This window comes from Ursus americanus, chromosome 13, assembly GCF_024610735.1.
Source record: "Ursus americanus isolate L20-20 chromosome 13, mUrsAme1.1.p, whole genome shotgun sequence".
Taxonomy (NCBI): domain Eukaryota; kingdom Metazoa; phylum Chordata; class Mammalia; order Carnivora; family Ursidae; genus Ursus; species Ursus americanus.
The window spans coordinates 49,092,291-49,111,742 of record NC_142139.1 but is presented as its reverse complement, the minus strand read 5'-3'; the positions used below and the strand labels follow the sequence as shown (position 1 = coordinate 49,111,742).

The 19,452-nt window shown below is 32.0% G+C and overlaps 1 protein-coding gene across 1 annotated transcript in view; it reads left to right on the top strand.

The window, feature by feature from the left end:
- FSTL5 (follistatin like 5) overlaps positions 1-19,452 on the top strand; it is a 698,132-nt gene that overhangs the window by 114,520 nt on the left and 564,160 nt on the right. The window contains exon 3 of the mRNA XM_045798623.2: positions 6,482-6,515. Within this exon, the coding sequence (XP_045654579.2) occupies positions 6,482-6,515 (34 nt within the window). The remainder of the gene's footprint in view (positions 1-6,481; positions 6,516-19,452) is intronic.

The window sequence follows — 19,452 nt, the reverse complement described above, 5'->3', positions numbered from 1 at the left end:
TCAGTACGTGGTCAACCTAACCACAGTTTGAGTGTGCTTTATTATATACTTTAGGCAGTGAAAAACAAATAAGTAAAAATACTCCCCCCATGACTCTCAAGAAAATCTGTAGTCCCTTAGAATGTACCACCCATTCAACCAAAGAAATCGATATGTTTAAGGATGAGTCCTTAAGTAGAAAATAATATTATATTAGCTATCTAGGTAGCATGGCCTTACCATGTGCCTTTTTATTAATGGCCAAATGCAAACCAAGTCACTTGGGCTGAGGCAAAACAATAACCTAGAAATCTTTTCTTATCATTCCCATATTAGAGGGGGACAGATGCTGCATTTTACAGATGTTCCCTATGTCCTTCACGTAGTATAGACGTTATTTTTATGTACATCCAAAGGAAAGACTAAGTACATTCTCCCAAAGTAGAGGGAGAGTTGTTTTACCTCTAAGGGACCGATTCTGTTGTTCTTGCACTTGCTTCATTCTTTTATCCTTCTATGTGAAGGGAAGGCTATGGGATGACCAAGAGGCAGCTAATTAGCCTCATTAATCTAGTGATATGCATATGCAAATTTTAGGTAAAAGAGTATCCATGGGTTTTACTTGTAGGAGATTTATGTCTTTTTATTTAAGTGATTTACGCTTTATAGTATGGAATGAGAGGACAATTCACTGTCTAATGTTTATAACTCAATTCTGTTATGATGGAAATTATTCACTTAATATTTAGATGGTTTCTTCTCTTTCTAGAGACCTTGTACTTCTTAGTAAGAAGGAAGGAACCAAGTAAACTATGTTTGAAGATACTGGGGCCAGACATTTAGTTTCAGTGTTTGATGAAGAGAGATCAATTTTTATGTTAGAGGCATCATGAGATGTTAGTAAATGCCATGCTAAAATGGAAATACCAGATAAGAAACATTCTTAATAATATCTTCTAGAGTGATAGCATTCTGCCCTTAAATGGTACTAGCAACCTATGCATTAGTGTTATTTGCTATAGTTTCGTTTGCCTAGATGCTTTAGGACCACTGCATCTCATTTTAGAAATTACTGTGTACTCCAATGTGACTTAATTTTATACTGGCCTGGCTAAGTTCCATTTATTATGTTGTATTTTTTTATATTTAAGACATTATATTATACAATCATGTATTCCTTCTTAATCCACACTATTGCCCAGATTGTCTTTGCCAATCTTTATCATACTATCTGCAAGGATCTGTTTACTCATTTCTACCATTGAGCTGGATTTCATGGAGTCTATTTATGTAATTAATATAGCACTTTGGGATTCTTCCAAGAAATGGTGTAGTACAAAATAAAACACAAATGGTTTGCTATTATTTAATTTTGATACGTAGCCAAAATAAATTTCTTATTTTAAGACAGTATCAATTTATCAGAAAATCTTTTGAAAGACTATTAAAATTGAGTTATACCAAGGGATTGGCATTCTACTCTTGCAGACAAGATCTAAGTTTTCTTAATGTAAGAATGTTTTTCAAATGTATCATGAGGACAGGATAACAAATCTTTCTGACCTCTTAGGAGTTCTCACGTAATTAAATAATCACAATTTTCTCCTTAACATTTCCCTATTTAAAAAAATTAACATTTAAAACATGAAGAAATAGTTTATAAAATAAAATTGTGGAAAGTATGTTGCCGGTGAATAATACAACATTTTAGTCATAGAAGCAAGTTGGAACAGTTATTACTTTGAAAATCCTAAATAATGTTTATTAAATATCTATTGACATGGTTCTAATACAAGTATTGCAGTGAATGAAGTAGTTTATCTTTATTTTTTTCTTACTTTGCAGGTTTGTTATTCTTCTCAGTCCATTAAATTAATTTCTATTTTTTTTCTTTAAATACATGCTTCTTGAACATTTCCAGTTTGTAGAATATTTAAGGCTATTTTCATTGGTAATTTACGATTATATACAATTGTAAAAATAGAGAATTAGGTTTTAAGAAAAATATAATAGAATATAATATCAGTGAGTATTAAGCTTATTTCCCTATAATTAAAATAAAGCTAATATCAGTATCATTACAAACTTATGATGGCAAATCCCAATTTGGATTTTGACAATACCAAGCTGTCCTACTCAACTACTCTCACAAAAAGCAGTGCATTTAAAATCTTCTCTATCTCCTCAAATTTCCGAGAAATCATCCTACTTCACCACTCATCTGACTTTCCTTCTAATAGATAAAGAAAATAAATCCTCATAGACTAAATTTTTAAAATTAATCAGGTCAAACCTATAAACTTCTTGCATCTATGACTCCACCACTTTCTGTGCCCATCTGTTACATTGAAGGACCTAGTTCTTCTCCTATCTAAATGTCTCCACTTATGTTCTGTGTCACATTCAATAAATAACCTTATGAAATCCATCATATCATCTCTCCCTTTTATCATAATCCTCTCCATTTCTACTATGTATCTCCCATCATTTATACATTCTCAATACTCACTGATTTAAATAATCTAATACTAAAGATGAAACAAAGAGATGAACAAAACCCAAACACGATACCTGTATGAGTTTCACTTAATCTCCAATCACACACCACCCCAGGCTTTTCTTTACTACGCATTTTTCTCCCATTACATTTTTACTATATCATACATTTCTCGATTTCCCTCTCCTACTTCAGTAACTTCAGTTTTACTTCCAAACACGTAACACCACAAAACGTGTTTTCTTCGAAGTCAATGATTCCATCTATGCCACTTTTTTTTTTAGGAAAGAGAGAGCAAGTGAGCAAGTGGGGTGGGGGAGGAGGGACAGAGGGAGAGAGAGAGAGAGAGAGGGAGAGAATCTTAAGCAGGCTCCATACCCAGTGCAGAGCCCGAGGTGGGGCTCTAGCTCAGGACCCTGAGATCATGACCTGAGCTGGAATCAAGAGTCAAATGCTTAACCAACTGAGCCACCCAGGCTCCCATATACCACTTTTTCTAATGGGCATTGCCTTGGATATAATTGTATTGATCTGTCAGAAGAATTCTATGCTATTGAAAATCTCCCCCTATATAATATATTCCCTGGGATTCCATGAGTCCATGCTCTTTTGTTTTTTTCTCCTATAATTTGTCTATCCTTCTATTCTCTTTTGTTGTCTAATTCACTTTATATTTTTCTTATATTGTTTCCAATACTTAGTTCTAGATCATTCAACTCTACTATATGTTCTCCAGATGCAGTAGTGATGATTTATACACAGGGTGGTGATTTCTAAATTTATATGTCTTGCTGAAATATCTCCCATGAGTTCCAGACATTTTAACCATCTGCCTACTTTGCATCCTCAGAGTGATATTTAAAGTAAAATCAAAGTCAGCATGTTCAAACACCAAACCCATGAAAAATTCAGGCTTTTTACTCTTAAAAGACAGAGTAGACAAGGATTACTTTAAGTGTCTCAGCAACTAGAAGGATGAAGCGATGAGGAAGATGAAGAAGAGGAGAAAGATGGACAAAGAAGTAAGGGAAGATCAGAAGTTCAGTTTTGGATGTGATATGTAGGCTGTAATTAGATATCCAAGTAGAGATGTCAGAAATGAAGTTAAATATATGAGGCTGAAGTTCCAGGGTGAGAATTGGCTAGAGATAAAATTTAAGAGTCCTTAGGAAAAGGATAGTTGTTAAGGCCAGAAGACTAGATAACATCACCAAAGGAGTGAAGTATATATGGAAGAAAGGTAAGGGCTCGATGTCTAGGAAACTAATGTTTAGAAATTGAGATGGGGAGAAATCAGTAAAACAGATGGGAAAGGGGTGGCCAGACAACAAGAGAGAAATTCACAGAGTGAGACTGTATTAGAAATCAAGTGAAGAAGGTATAAAAGTGTTTTTCTTTTTTGGCTATCTTTCTCATCTTAGAGGCAACTTCATCCTTCTAGTCACTCAGATCCTTGAAATCGCCCTCATCTCTCCTGTATCTCATGCCCCAAATTTATTCTATTGACAGTTCCAACTGATATTCCAACTGCACTGGACCACACTGTTCTACACCATTATCACTCCCACCTGGATTACTGCAATGCCCTTTCCGCTGGTCCCTCTAATTCTGTCCTTGCCCTGTTTAATCTATTCTTAATAGCCGGAATGATTCTACCTAAATGCAGTTCAGATAATGTTACTCCTGTGAGAAGAAACTTTCAATGTTTTCTCAGTTTAAGAACCAAAGATCTAACAAATGTCCCAGGTGCTAATCTATCTGACCCTTTAGTGGCTCTCATATTGTATTTCCTACCAAACTCCCCTTATTCAGTCCAGTCTAGTCTCACTGGACTCCTTGGTAGTTTTGACAATGCCAGGAACTTTTGTACCTTAGGAAGTGTGTGATTGTTTTTCTCTCCTAGAATATGTTTTCCCCAGATACGTGCTCGGAATATCGTCTCATCTCATTCAAAATATTGTTCAAAAGTCATTTTATCAGTAGATAGACATTTGGGCTGTTTGCATAATTTGGCTGTTGTTGATAATGTTGCTATAAAAAGTGGGGTGCATGTACCCCTTTGAGTCTGTATTTTTTTACCCTTAGGGTAAATACCTAGTAGTGCATTGCTGGGTCATAGGGTAGCTCTGTTTTTAACTTTTTGAGGAACCTCCATACTGTTTTCCAGAGTGGCTTTTGCCATTTGCAATGACATGGCTAGAGCTAGAATGTATTATGCTAAGCAAAACAAGTCAGTCAGAGAAAGACAAATACCATATGATTTCGCTTGTCTAGGAATTAAGAAATACAAAAACAGGTGAAATAGGGGAAAGAAAAAAAAGAGACAGGGAGGCAAACCATAAGAGACTCTCATCTATAGAGAACAAACTGAGGGGTGCAGGAGGAGAGGTGGGCAAGGGAATAAGCTAAATTGGTGAAGGGTATTAAAGAGGGCACTTGTCATGAGCACTGGGTGTTATATGTAAGTGATGAATCAATAAATTCAACTCCTGAACCTAATATTACACTATATGTTAACTAACTAAAATTTGAATAAAAACATAAAAAAATCATTTTATCATTGTAGACCCATGTAAAATTGCAGTTACTTACTCTAAAATTACCTTCTATGGTATTTTTTTTTCTAAATAGAAATTACTAACATTTATGTTACTTTAAGGACACATTTTTTTGTTTTGTTTTGTTTGTTTTGTTTTATTTCATTTCTGTTTTGTTCATCTTTGAAAGCTTTATCACCTGGAGCAGTGTCTGGCACATAAAAGCAATCTTTACATATTTACTCAAAGAATAAATGACTGAATGAATGAATGTCGAAAGAAAAAGAGAGGACAGAGAGACAGATTTTTTTTTCATTAGCAAATATCTTTTTGGAAAGCTTAAGCTTGCTTATCTTATATTATGGAAGGATAGTATATTTTTAAATCAAGTAATTTATATTTAAATTTTAGTTTTAATGAACAACAAACACTCTAAACTAAAAATACATCAGAACTGAAAAAATTAATTAACAAAGGACAGTACAGGATTCAAAAACAAAGGTTGGATAAATTAGGACAAAAGAAATAGCACACAAAGAATTAAAATCTAATAAACTCTTACATTGGATAAGTGTGTTCCATAAATATACATTTGTCAATATGCATTTTTATTTTCAAATCCAACTCTGAGGTTAATGCTTGCAGCAAAATAAGTTCTTCATATTTTTCACAATTTTCATAAATTTTACCAAAATTTATTGGCATTTATACAATTTTGAAGTTCTATTTATATAAATCTGTCATTTTTTATTAGAAATACGTTTCAAAATTATTTTTAGTGTGAGGCCCTGAAACTTACACAGAGTAAACTGTGCTTGAATATTAATTGAGAAGGTATAGAGGCACAATTTCTACTTAAAAACTTGAAATCAAGCTAATTCTTTTGGGGTTGCCTGGTAACTAATAAGGACTATGTCAAATTGAAAGACAGGTCTGACGGAAGCAGCCTTTGAATAAATAACAGAATTGTTGTCAACTTTAGCCTTCAAGTAGTGAGGCAGGGACCAATTCTAAGTTAAACTGAAGGAAAGACAGTTGAAACGTCTTTTGTTTTTTTACAGAATTGTCCACTGTTTGCCCTTAAACTTTTTTCTCACCAACAATTTGTGATTAATGCAGAGACGTTGAAAATAAATTCTGAAGGTATCATCCAATATCTGTTGAAATTAAATGAAATGGCCTAAGGCATTTGAGAGGCATGATTATTTACTATTCATTACCATTTATTTATGAATCCATATTAATATAATGTATTATATTCTTAAAGAAATATGTGTACAGTAAGAATGATTACTATTCCAATAAAGATTGGACATAAATGTTTTTTAAGGTGAGATTTGTGTTACAGTGACTCCAGGGTATATGTACGAGAAAATATCTTGACAAGTCTTTAGTTAACCATGATCTGTTATATCAGGCTGTTGATCACATACTCACAGATTTTGACCTATTTCTGTTTTAATTCCAGCAGGAAAAGAGTCAAGACAGTTCAAGAATCAAAGGTAAGAAATGACTGTTTTAAGATCACAGTTTCATAAATTCATGTACGTATAGAAGAAGGAAAAAAAAATGATTCATCTTTGAAAATATAGCTAAAAATGAGAAAACATTAAGAATTCAAAATCTTCAATGTAGTTTTAAAGCCATTTTGAGCCCTTTGGGAATTCTGCATGGTCACTGGGAATCCTCCATTGAGATTTCCTTTCTTCCTGAAGTCGGAAACTTCAGCATACTTTTCTGCTAATTCTCTGAATTGTTCTCGTGGAATTCCTCCATCAGGCATTGTTCATAAGAGTTGGTGTTCTGTTATACCTATGATTTAGCAGATGAACTTTAAAAAACATGTCTCATGGAAAACCAAGTATTTAGTTACTGCTATCTCATTTTATTTTCTATGACAAAGCAAGAGAATATTTATATGTTAAAATTTGGTGGTAGCTAATGGCATAGTCAACTCTTAGTCAGACATAAGGAAGCTTTTCCCCACAATGGCATTGTCATGTTTTGATGTTTATTGTTGAAATAATAAATTGCTCTGGGTAGATTATAATCCTACAGCAAAAGGTTTCCATTAACTTGTTTTCTTGCTAATCATAATAATGAAACTTAACAGATTTTTCCGGGGTTAATCCTTCTGGCCTCTCCCTTCAGGTACTGGCTCTTCTTATTGTACAAGTTGGACATCCTCACCTGCCTCTTCCTTTCTGTAGTATTTAGTCATGAGCCTGACTATGGAATGAAGGACAATTTTCCTATTTCCCTCCATCCTGTTTTGCATAGAGCGATAGGTTTATTTTTACTTTTTTTTTTAAGAGTTCTACAAAAACAAAACAGACCAACCCCCCCCCCCCCCCCGCCCAAATGTGGAGAAGTTACCAAGTTTACACATACTTCTGAAATGAAGAAAGGGAAGTTATTCTTCTGAGGGTCTCTAAATTGACAATATCAGTCTTGCTTAACTAATAACAAATCCAAATATAATCTTCTCTGCACATTTCTCTGAAACCAATTGAATTATACAATTTCCATGTTTGGTCATCTGTGTGTGTCTGTACTACTGAAGAATATGAAAAGACATACTTTTTTATTTTGCTAGGTATATTTTATTCAAATGAATTATGTAAGACTGCCCTTCCAGGGATTCCCAAACTGTTTGTGTTCTTTTTCAGCATACTGAAGTATGTCTTGTTATTTTATATGTGAAATTATTACACTTATTTATCCTCAAAGCACTCATATTAACTCAAAGTTTCATACTTTTGTGTTGCAAAAGGGAATTTCTATTCCAAGATGTGCTGTATGATGTGCATTTAAATGATATATACATTTTAAGCATACTGAGTACACATCTTCCTTCTCAAGAAGGGTCCCAGTGTTACAGGTTAATCTTAAATCATATTTATAATTCTGTTATAGTTGAAATAAGTTTAGTATAGCTTTCTTCTTGATGTTTTATTGTCTTGGGATATATAAATCCTATCATCTGAAGTAATAGAAATTATGTTTTTTCAACTACTGCCTACAAACACGTTTTCTTTTATAATGTAATAAAAATTTGAGATGATGCTTGTCACTTCTTTCACTGTTATTGGCTGACACATGTTTCAGAACTATCACATTATGGCTTCTAGGCTACCGAGTTGTAAGTAAATCAGAGACACACAGTTTTGTCAGGACCTGTTGCCTAACTCTACTTAAAACTCAGTATTTTTCTTGACTATTTATGGGAATTATCTTGAAAAGTTGTTTTACTGGAAATTATAAATGGCCACTAAAAATGTTTTTAGGGGTAAGTGGGTGGCCCAGTCAGCTAAGTATCTGCCTTCAGCTAGGGTCATGATCTCAGGGTCCTGGGATTGAGCCCCATGTGGAACTCCCTGCTCAGTGGGGAGTGGGCTTCTCCCTCTGCCTTACTCCTACTTATCCTCTTTCTCTTGTGCTTTCTCTCTCAAATAAATAAATGAATATTTTTTAAAAAGTTTTCAAATGTCAATATTAAGAAAAAAGGTATTGAATAAAAACAATAGTTTACCCATTGGTAGATGAGAAAAATTCTGAAAATCAAATATTGTACATATTTTGGTAACTAATTATTGAAATGTGAGTTATGTCCTCACTTGATGTTAGTAAGCAATTCTCAGCTAATAATTCCCTGGACTTCCTGATAAATTGGGAATCTTATTTGTCAGAACATGTTTATTACATAGTCAGAAGTGTATGCAGAGGAAGTCTTTAACCATCTAATTTTCTGCATTCTGTACCTATTCCTGCTTATGACAACAATTCCACCCACATTATACCAGTGACCTGAAATCACATTAATGCACAGAACAGTCCAATGAAAATTGACCAGTCTTTCCTCTGTGTACATAGAGATACATATTGAAATGTTTGGAAACTTGCAGTTCTATCTCTGATTAATTATTTGATATGCACGCATGCACTTATTCTAATGTTATTTTGAAATGCCATAGAACCATATAATATATATATATATATATATATATATATATATATATATATATATATATTTAATCTATATGGAATTCAACTGACAAAAAGGATTTTGGTTCAATAGTTAGTATACCATCGAATTCTCAATTGGTTTTCACATGTAGATTGCCTGTTGTTAAATGAATTAAAGCCTAACCTGTAATTAGTACACAATTTTGAGTTTTGCAGTTGTTTAAGATACCCTTTATTAAAGTTACATTAACAGTTACAGCAGGAAAATAAAGACAGTCCTAACAGACTTAAAGGAATGATCACCTATTCATTCACACTGCTTTTCAGTGACATTACAGATATGTTAAGGTAGAGTATATTATGTGCTTAAAATCCATTAAGAATTTGATAAATATTATTAGGAAATAATTTCCTTTGAAGAATAGTTCTAATATAAGGACCACAAGTCAGTTATCCTCTACCAACATTTCTCAGGGGAGTATTTTAATTTGTGATTTGTTTATTCATTTATATTTAAGAGCATCTCTCTAGAGTTCTTGGTGTAAAACAGTAACAGTTTTTGACAAAAACTTAAATGATTCTTGTTTTACAAAGAGCTTAAAAATTCTGTCTGCTTAGTCAAGTTTTTAATTTTCCAAAAATAATTAAAGAAACTACAATGAGAAGGCTAATATCATTGTGGAAAGTTTGCACGTGATTATGCTGCAGCATGCTCCTGAGTATCTGCTTTACCCTCCCTCTGTCATTAGAAGAATGTTTTTTCCTTTACCAAAAAGGTTCATTCTTTTATAATGCAATTTTCCCTTCCTCTCTTTGCAAGTGGAGACTTTTGGCTCTTCTCATTCAAAAGCGATAGAAATAAAATATATTCCCTTTTCATTGCTAGTTACATGTTCAGAGACACAGAGGACTAAAGTTGGTTCCCTAATAGTCACTTACATGGTATATTATTAACATCTGTCTTTTGTTAAATATCTACTAGATGTCAGACACTGGGCTGAGTGTTTTACATATATTACCTCATTTTAATCTTCAAACATACATTATTAGGTAAGATTTAGCATTTGAACATGGCAGATGTGAGAAATCACATCTAAAGTAAATCAGACCGATATTATCATTTTGTTCTATTTTTAAATGGGTCATATTTTATTGAACCAATTTACTAATTATACTTTAGGTACATTTAGCATGCTGTTATTAGCAATACTTTTGAAATTTTTATGGATTTGATATATATGAATTTTATTATTTATGCATTGTTTTTCTTTAATGGTATGGTGTTCCCCTACTGCCAATTTGTATAAATACTGCTCAGGGCTCTGTAACTTTAAGGAAAATTTGATAATAATAAATGTGGTATAGTAATGTTCTAGGAGACAGATGTGATAATTGTGCCAGCTTTTTCAATAAATGCTGTGATCTTTGACAAGTGACTTAACCCTCCAGAAGTAATTCCTCTTTTATGGTTTATATTAACATAACATACCACATGATATCAAAAGTCCTTTTACATATATGAAATTCTTAGGCTTATACTTGTATAAAGACATTGGACAATGTTATTATTACAGACACTTATCCTTCAAAACTCTTAATTCTCAATAGGTTCTACATGAAAATATTATGGCAAATATTATGTCTTATACATTTGTGTATAACGGAAAGGTAAGCTGCACAATTGTTCTCCCCGTGGTACATACATACATTCTTGTATATAGTGAACAATGAATGATGGTATTAAGACCATACCTAATCAAATTAAAGGTATCTGTTTGGGACAATAAATGATATTAAAGTACCATGGAGACTGTAGTCATTACATGTGAACACACACACATACACGCACACACAAATGCACATACATGCTATTTACTTTTATACAACTATGCATTCATATTCTCTTTTATTTCCTACATCACAAAGTTGCCAATTGAGAGCACTGAAAATGATCTGATATATACAGGGATATCTATCTATCTATCTATCTATCTATCTATCTATCTATCTATCTATCCATCCATCTATCTATCTATCTGTCTATCTATCTCTCTGTATATCTATCATCTATATAGAGAGAGACAGAGAGAGATAGATAATATATATATCCATTCTATACATATTCTATATTCTATACATATCCATTCTATATATATTATCTCTATATATCCATGATATATATATATATAGAGAGAGAGAGAGAGAGATAGATGCATAACATATATGTCTCTATATAACATAACCATATATGGATAATATTGAATTGGAATTGGAATGCTAATAAACTCCTAACCTGGGTTGCCCCAGTATTCAGAGCTCTTTTCACTAGAATAATCTTATATTGTTCCTGACATTAGCTCACTTCTTCCAAGTTAGGTAACTTGTCAGGAACAATTATTGGATAGGAATGGACCTTTAAATTTGTATTCCTGAAAGCCACTGGACATATTACATTAACAAATGAAACTATCATATAAAACTGAAAGATGGTAATTCATATATATGAGAACTTTATGAGACTCTTTGTCCAATTGTTGGATGTCTTTCTGTTTAGGAAATAAAATATAGCCAGTACAATAGCAATGCCTGAAATGGAGACTGTTACCATTATATGAAACTCAGAGTCACTATATTTTTAATGAATTACAATATCATACTAATGAATGTTAGATTTTTTTGGTATTTAGTTTAGAAAGCTATTGCTGAGACAAATAATTGTAGGATTTACAAAAACTATGGTTTTTGTCTATCATATTCAATGGTTATAATCCTTAGGAAGTGTAAGTATCTAAAAGATAGGAAATGTCAACCAGAGGATTGTTTTATTTATTTGTTTTTGGCAAACAGTAATGCTGGATAAACCCCAGGCAAGTGGACTTGCAGCAGTCTTGTGATAATAATTATTGAAAATAATTAAATGTTGTAAAAGCATGTGAGGGAGTGATAATTTTTTTCATAATAAGACATACCTTGTTTTATTATACTTTACTTTGTGCTTCACAGATATTGTGGGTTTTTGTTTTTGTTTTGTTCTGTTTTTACAAATTAAGGTTTGTAGCAAGCCTGTGTTGACCAAGTCTATTGGCACCATTTTTCCAACAGCATTTGCTCACTTTGTGTCACATTTTGGTAATTCTTGCAATATGTCAATTTTTTTCATGATTATTATATTTGCTATGGTAATCTTCAATCAGTGATCACAACTCAATGAAAGCTCAGATGATTTAGTATTTTTTTTAGCAATAAGCTATATTTTAATTAAAATATGTACATTGTTTTTTCAGACATGCTATTCCACAGTTAATAGACTACAGTATAGTGTAAACTTCTGTATGAACTGGGGAATTTAAAAATTAATTTGACTCACTTTATTGTAGTATTTATTTGCTTTATTGTGGGTGGTCTGGAACCTAACCCACAATATCTCTGAGGTATGCCTGCCATGTTAAAACACAGCAGTTGACTTATATAAAAAAATTATATTTTCACTCCATGTATTTTATTAAAAATGCACTTTTAAAATTAATTGGGAGCAAATGTATTCTCATGAATGATTATCAGTTACCTTGTTGCAAAATATCAATGTCATATATGTACCACTTCATAGGGTATGATTGACTAGCAACTCTTTAATTACTAATATGAGCATATCACATATTTCAATCCATTTTACTTTACACCTAAATTAACAATATAAATATGAATTTATTGTTGAAAAACAGATAAATTTAAAATGTCATTTCCATGAACACATGCCATACTTTAATGATTTCATTAGGTGACATCTATTACATTTATGATTTTTATTATAAAAAAACTAGTCATAATTCTTAATCTGAATTTTGAAATAAAAACAGTAATACATAGATGCAAATTCTAGAAGCCAAATTACTATCATCATGATAGTATTCCTTACTTTGACAAACTTTCAAAAATATAACAATTTCAGTTCTAATGTATAACTCCATAGAAAAAAATAAATTAATAGATATATATTCACTATAAACAATCTAAATGATGGTCCCAAATCCCTTACTAAATAACTTTTAAGTAGTATAGATTTCAACATAAATGATAACTTTTCTCAGTGAATTAAGATAATATTCCTTATCCATTCTTTAAAAACTCCATTTGATCAACTTGGTACAATTTTAAATGATTTTGGTACATGTTCTCCTGCCACAGCAAACAGGAAGACAAACCACCTTCACTTCTAATGATGTTATTATCATCAACCAGAAGAGGTTTCAAAAAGTATCTGATTCTATTTCGCATTTATGCCACGAAGGGCTCATTTTGTATTATGCGAAACACATCACTCCTCCCTCCATTTTGCATACATTCTCTAGTTTTCAAAAGGATACTAATAAATCATTTTGTCCAATAGATAGTTTATTTTGGTTTCGGGGTGATTAATTTTGCCACTCACTTTGCCCACCAGGAGGCAGTACTAACTAAAAGAAACTTGCATCTATTTTTTTAAAATAAAACAATAATTAAAAAATAACAATTCAATGCTGCATGTAATATCAAATTAATATTGTTCAGGCTTTTCTTTACATAACTCAATATTTATATACCTGTACACTAACATCTCAACATTGATCTTTTCAACACAAAATATCTTTATTATCTAGACTTTGCAGAGCTAAATATTTCTGAAGTTTTTTTTTTAAATTCCACAGTCTGAAACAGTCGAATGCCATGTTTCAAGAAAAATGAAGTAACATTAACCAAAATGTGTTGATGGCTTCATTTATTTAGCTTAATGAAATCACTTCACTTAGTTGCAATGGTTAGCCTTAGTGAAAGAGTATTTCTTGAAATTGTTATGAACATTATGTATGCTTTTTGGCCAAAGTCCCTTTTTTATCTACCAATGAAAACTATCAGTTTTCCTTTTTACTTTGTCTCCTCAGAGACTATATTTACTTAGGTTTTTAAAATATACATTTCTTCTTTCTTCCTATTTAATGTAATAATATTTAAGTATTTTGTAATTGATTTTTTAATTATAAAGTTAAAAATTTTATATAAAATGAATTGTTACTTTGTGATGTAATACTCAGTGACTTCTATGAGGTGAAATAGACAGATATCTTTGTCTAACTATGATAGATTAATTTGGAGTTTTACCTATTATGTTTAAAGCCAAATAATTTCCCTTTTAAATAATTATAAAATGAATTTTATAGTTTTAATTTGTTATATGGGTAACATTTTTTTCAATTATTTAGATAATTAGATACAAATGTTTTTATTAGAAAATGCATGCCATCCTACTAAAAGTAATGTCATCATTGTTTCTTAAATTCTTGATGCATGGAATCCTTATCCAGGAGACACTGGAAAATACGGGGAAAACTTTGGTCAAATATGCATTGTGATGCTGCAAAATTCTTACGTAATCCTTTAGTAATACTTATCTTTACATCATTAAACATTTTCATTGTATTTGATCAAGGATCTCTATTTCCCCATCACCCACCATTCAAGAAACAGTTATTTAGATTCAGAGCACTAAAATTACAGAACCCACATTCTGAAAACCACTAATTTGTGTGAACACTTTTTTAAAGATATATCACAGGGTTTAGACTCAGCATAGTTAGGATCAGTTATTTACAAAATCCCCAAAAGAAAGTCAGGAATAATAATAAAAAAAAAAACCTCACAGTGTCTCTTCTTTGGAGACATGCAGAAATGCAAGAGACACAGGGAAGCAGCTAGAATAATAGGGGCTTGAGAAACCTACTCAATAAACATTTATAATTGCCACCACCCCTGCCACCACCATCATCATCATTCAGAGAGTGTTTTTCCCCCTTGCTTCTCCTCTGGGGTGCAAGTGAATGTAGAATATAGCAAGTGCAGGGTTCTCTTGTTTACAGCATCTCTGTTGATGTTTCATGGAAGGGTACGTGTTTCTGAACTTGCTTCTAGGGTAAAAGAACTGCATAAGTATATAGCAGATAGATGCACAGAGAAAAACAATGATTTTTTTTTTCTCTTTAAAATGTGAATGCTTGGTCATTTTGAAAGTCAAACACATTCCGAGAGTTAAAAATAATTACAGTACTTTCCAATTGTGTAAATAATAAGTGCAAGCCACGGCTTTGCAAATGGTAAGATATCAGGATTTTTGATGGATAATACACTATATGTTAATTAATTAAATTTAAATTTAAAATAATAATAATGATAAGTGCCAGGCCCTGTGTAAGGTGCTTCACTTGTTTTTTCTTGACTATATATATTTAACATTTATGAGTACTTCTTTATTGTCAGGTCTTCTGCTAATTGCCTTTCACATATTATTTTATATAACCCTCAGAAGAAGAGAGTAAATTTTGCTGTCAATCCATCTATCTAAAAATGACCATCATTACCATTTTGGTATATGTGAATTCAAACATTTTTTACATATGCATATATTTCAGCAAACAACAACAATAACAATCAGTATTCTTTTGGAAGTGTTAATTCATAGGCTTGTTTCTGAAAAGTTTGCAAATGCTTTGTGATGGATACTGTGAGTTGGTTCACTCAACAACCATTTCAAGCACCAATTAGCATGGTTTCTTTTTATAGACTTTGTACAGAATCTAGTAAATTAAAAGCTACATTTCCCAGATTTCCTTGCAGTTTGCCTTCTGGATGTGTTTTAGGTTTTTCCCATCAGATTCATACAAGCGTAGCCTTTTATGAAATTCTTATTGTAAAACAAGCACAGTTTTGGGGAAAGAACTTTTCCTTTCGCAGATGGTGGTGAAGGCAGTGTAGTTCTGAACTCAGCAACTAGGGTGACAGTTTATGTGTTAGTCCTGATAATACCAGAGATAGTGAGCCTTTTGCTATTACAGGTCTGTGATGGGGTTTTAGAAATTGTTTCTAAGAGCTCAATACACAGCCCTTTCCTTCAATCCTGTGAGCTATTTTCTATATCCTTTAATTTATTGGTTTTACTTAAATAGGGCAGAGTCTTTTGTTTGTAACAAAGAGCTTGATCATTGCGTTGGTCCATTCTAGGACTACAACAACTAGGGACCTGATATGGATGAAGTAAGTAACCAAGGAAGCAAACCAATCTGCAAGGCTGAGGCCGTCGATGACAACCAGGGGGTGTACGTTGTTATGCTCATATCGCAGAGCAAACATGCATTGTTCAGGCACATGTTAAAACCAGGTGGTCCTATCTAGCTTGCAAGCGTAACAGTAGGGAATTCTTAAGTCAGACATAATTACAGTTCATACAGACACTTATTCAAACTATTCAAACTTTTGTGATGAGCATCGACTGTGTGCCAGACACAGTTCTGGGCACTGGAGAGACAGTAGTGGGCAAAACAGGAGAAATATTCTGCCTTCCTGGATCTCAGACTGCAGTTCCTAGGAAATCTGCCCATACCACAGGATGGTTGCTATTTTCAAAGAACAGCTAAAATCTCATGAAAAGCACAACTTTTCTTCTCTGCTTGCCTTCTCACCATCCCCTTTCTCTTTTTTACCTCAGCACCCCTCTAAAATTTAGAGTAGGACACCAGTACAACAGGGGATGGAGGCAGGAAGGTAAACAGAACTGATGAATTAGAGTCAACTTGATGAAGGATAAACTCCCTCTCTGAGAAGTTTAACTGCTGTTACATCTAGCATACCCCCAGACCTTTCAGACCTTAGAAGGAACTAATTTCTCATCCACAAAAAACTGTGTTTTTTAATCTTGCCCCAAATCTCTTCCCAGTAATTCAAAATCGTGGGGATTAAATGGTAATTTTCATGATATAATTCTCATGAGTCCTTAAGAGGAAAGAACTGCATGTCATTTTTTTACCCTATTTGGTCATAGTCAACCTATTATTCTCTCAGGGAAATGAAGCAACAATGCTTTCATTTGCATGACTTAGAGCACACAGCTGTTGGGCTTATGGTTTACCTACAGAGGCATCCTTACTTGTCTTGGTTTCTATGTGGTAATCTTTCTGCTTTATTATGTACATTCCTATCCTCTCACAGGTGTGGTAGAACATTATTACCCCAGTATAATTTTTAATAGTGTTTTAAGCTTCTCCTTGAAAAATCTTGATATGGAGAATATTATATATATAATCATATAAATATATAAATAATATGTTAATATAAAATGCTAATAAATAATAGCATCATATATAATTCATATATCATATGATGCATACTGTATTATGTAAATAAGTAATGCAATCATAATATTAGGCGATCATAGATGTGATTTATTTTATGTTTGTGTATTTTTGTTGTTGTGTTTGTGTACAGGATTGAAAGGAGAGCTGATATATCTCAATTTCTTACCATGTATCATACATCTATTTATTTCTTCAGCTCATTGTATCTATAAGAAAGCTCTGAGAAGTAAGCATCATTTTATATGTATGGAAAATGAATCTTGAAAACTAAGTAACTCACTGAATATTATACAGCCAATAAATGCTTCATTTAAAATAAACTTACGGCTCTACTTGGGATTGTCAATCTCACAGTTATCCTTATGCATCCTGTTGCATGTGTAATTCAGTGGAATTTTCTAATTTGGGGTAAATCTGCATATGAGAATATGGTCGTTGTTTGCAAATGCATTGTAACCAATATAAACTGCATTGTTGCAAGATGGAAAATTCTGTCCCCTCAAAAACTGAATAAATAGGTTAATTATTTAAATGTCAGTGTCCAAAGGAAAAAATCATGTTTCATAGCCAATAAAAACAGTACACAGGTTGAACAAATTAAATGGGAGACAAACTTAAACCTTTGCCCCCAAATAAAGAATTTAATTGTCCTATGATTAAACAAGTGAAAGATTAATTTTATTTACTTCAATATTAATTATAAAATTAAATTAAATTAAATTAAAACATTAAATTACCTCTTACGAGGACTCTAAGGCAATAATCACTTGGTTCGATCAGTGAAGGGAACATGATAAATATGTGCTGAAAACGCATAAGTTTTACTTGAAATTGTTTTTGTTTGTTTGTTCTTTGTGAGTTTGTTGTTGTTATCGTTGTTGAATGGGAAGTAACTTCATTCTCTTCTCTTCTGCCCAGTTAAATTAGAGTCAAATCGTAATGCCGTGTGATTAGGTCAAAGTACCTAGGTGGAAACATAGTTACATTCACTAGCCATGTAACTGTAGGCAAACTAGCTTATTAGTTCGAGCCTTATTTTTCTCTTCCTTAAATGAGGGACAATCAAGAGCACTCATCTAATTGTGCTGATGTGAGGATTAACTATGATTGTATATGGAAGTGTTTGGAACAGTTTCAGCACATAGTTAATACCTTATAACTGTTAGCTTAAATACTATTATACATTTCTGAGTGATTTGACATATGAAGTAAGATTTGGGGAATTGTTCAATACCTATATTATGGATTATCTTGGATAGGAGTAGAAAATATCTGTAATAAGGAAAATGATTCTTTCAACATTCATTAAATTCACAGCAGTAAACTTAATCATCTATTTTTTCTAAATATTGGATTTAATTTTGATGAAACATATTTTTTTTCCAACAACTTAAGTCATTAGTTTTATCTATACTGTGAGTTTATCCATAGGATTTGTGTTCCATGACCCTTGTTAATCAGGAGATGAATGTACAGTATTATTTATTCAAATTGAAAAAAAAGTATAAATCATTTATTTTTTCATTTTCTGTATAAATTTTCTCATTTATAATTTGGGTATTTTTTTATAAGTTTTTCTTTGAGAGTCAAATAAGATAATGAATGTAATAATAAATGAAAAGTATTTAACACATTACCTTTGAATCTCATAGGCATTCAATTAATGTTGATTAGTCTTAATCAAATTGAAGTTTATGAATATATATAAATATCTGTATATGTACACATATAGATTTCATATTATATATAGTATTAAATATATATTATTTGCAATAATTTCAAAATTATTTAAAGAATATTTTAAATATATATTTAAAATAAATTTGAATATATATCTATATACACACATATATACACACACATACACACACACACACACACACATATATATATATATACACTTACATATGTAGCGTTATAAGATTAAATACCTTTCTACCTTTGGAGAAACTACTATGTATTATAACACACATGCTCACACACAAACACAACCAGTTTCTTTATGGTTAAAATCAGGACTTAGTTTTGCATCTCTGTTAAAACACTAGAGGTACATTCTTCATAAAAGTTATTCAGAAAATATTTGTGAATAAATGATTAATGAACTAGAAGCCATATTCAGTTACAAAATGTCAGTATACTTTTATGTGAGAGCAGTTCATGCAATCCATGATGAATTATTTAGAATATTTCTAATTAGAAATGTGATACATTATTTTTTCCCAAAATTAATTACTTTCACCAGTGTTCTTTGTTAAACAGTAGCAAATATATTACCTTCTCAGTTATCTTTTTCTGTGTATAATCTAGACAA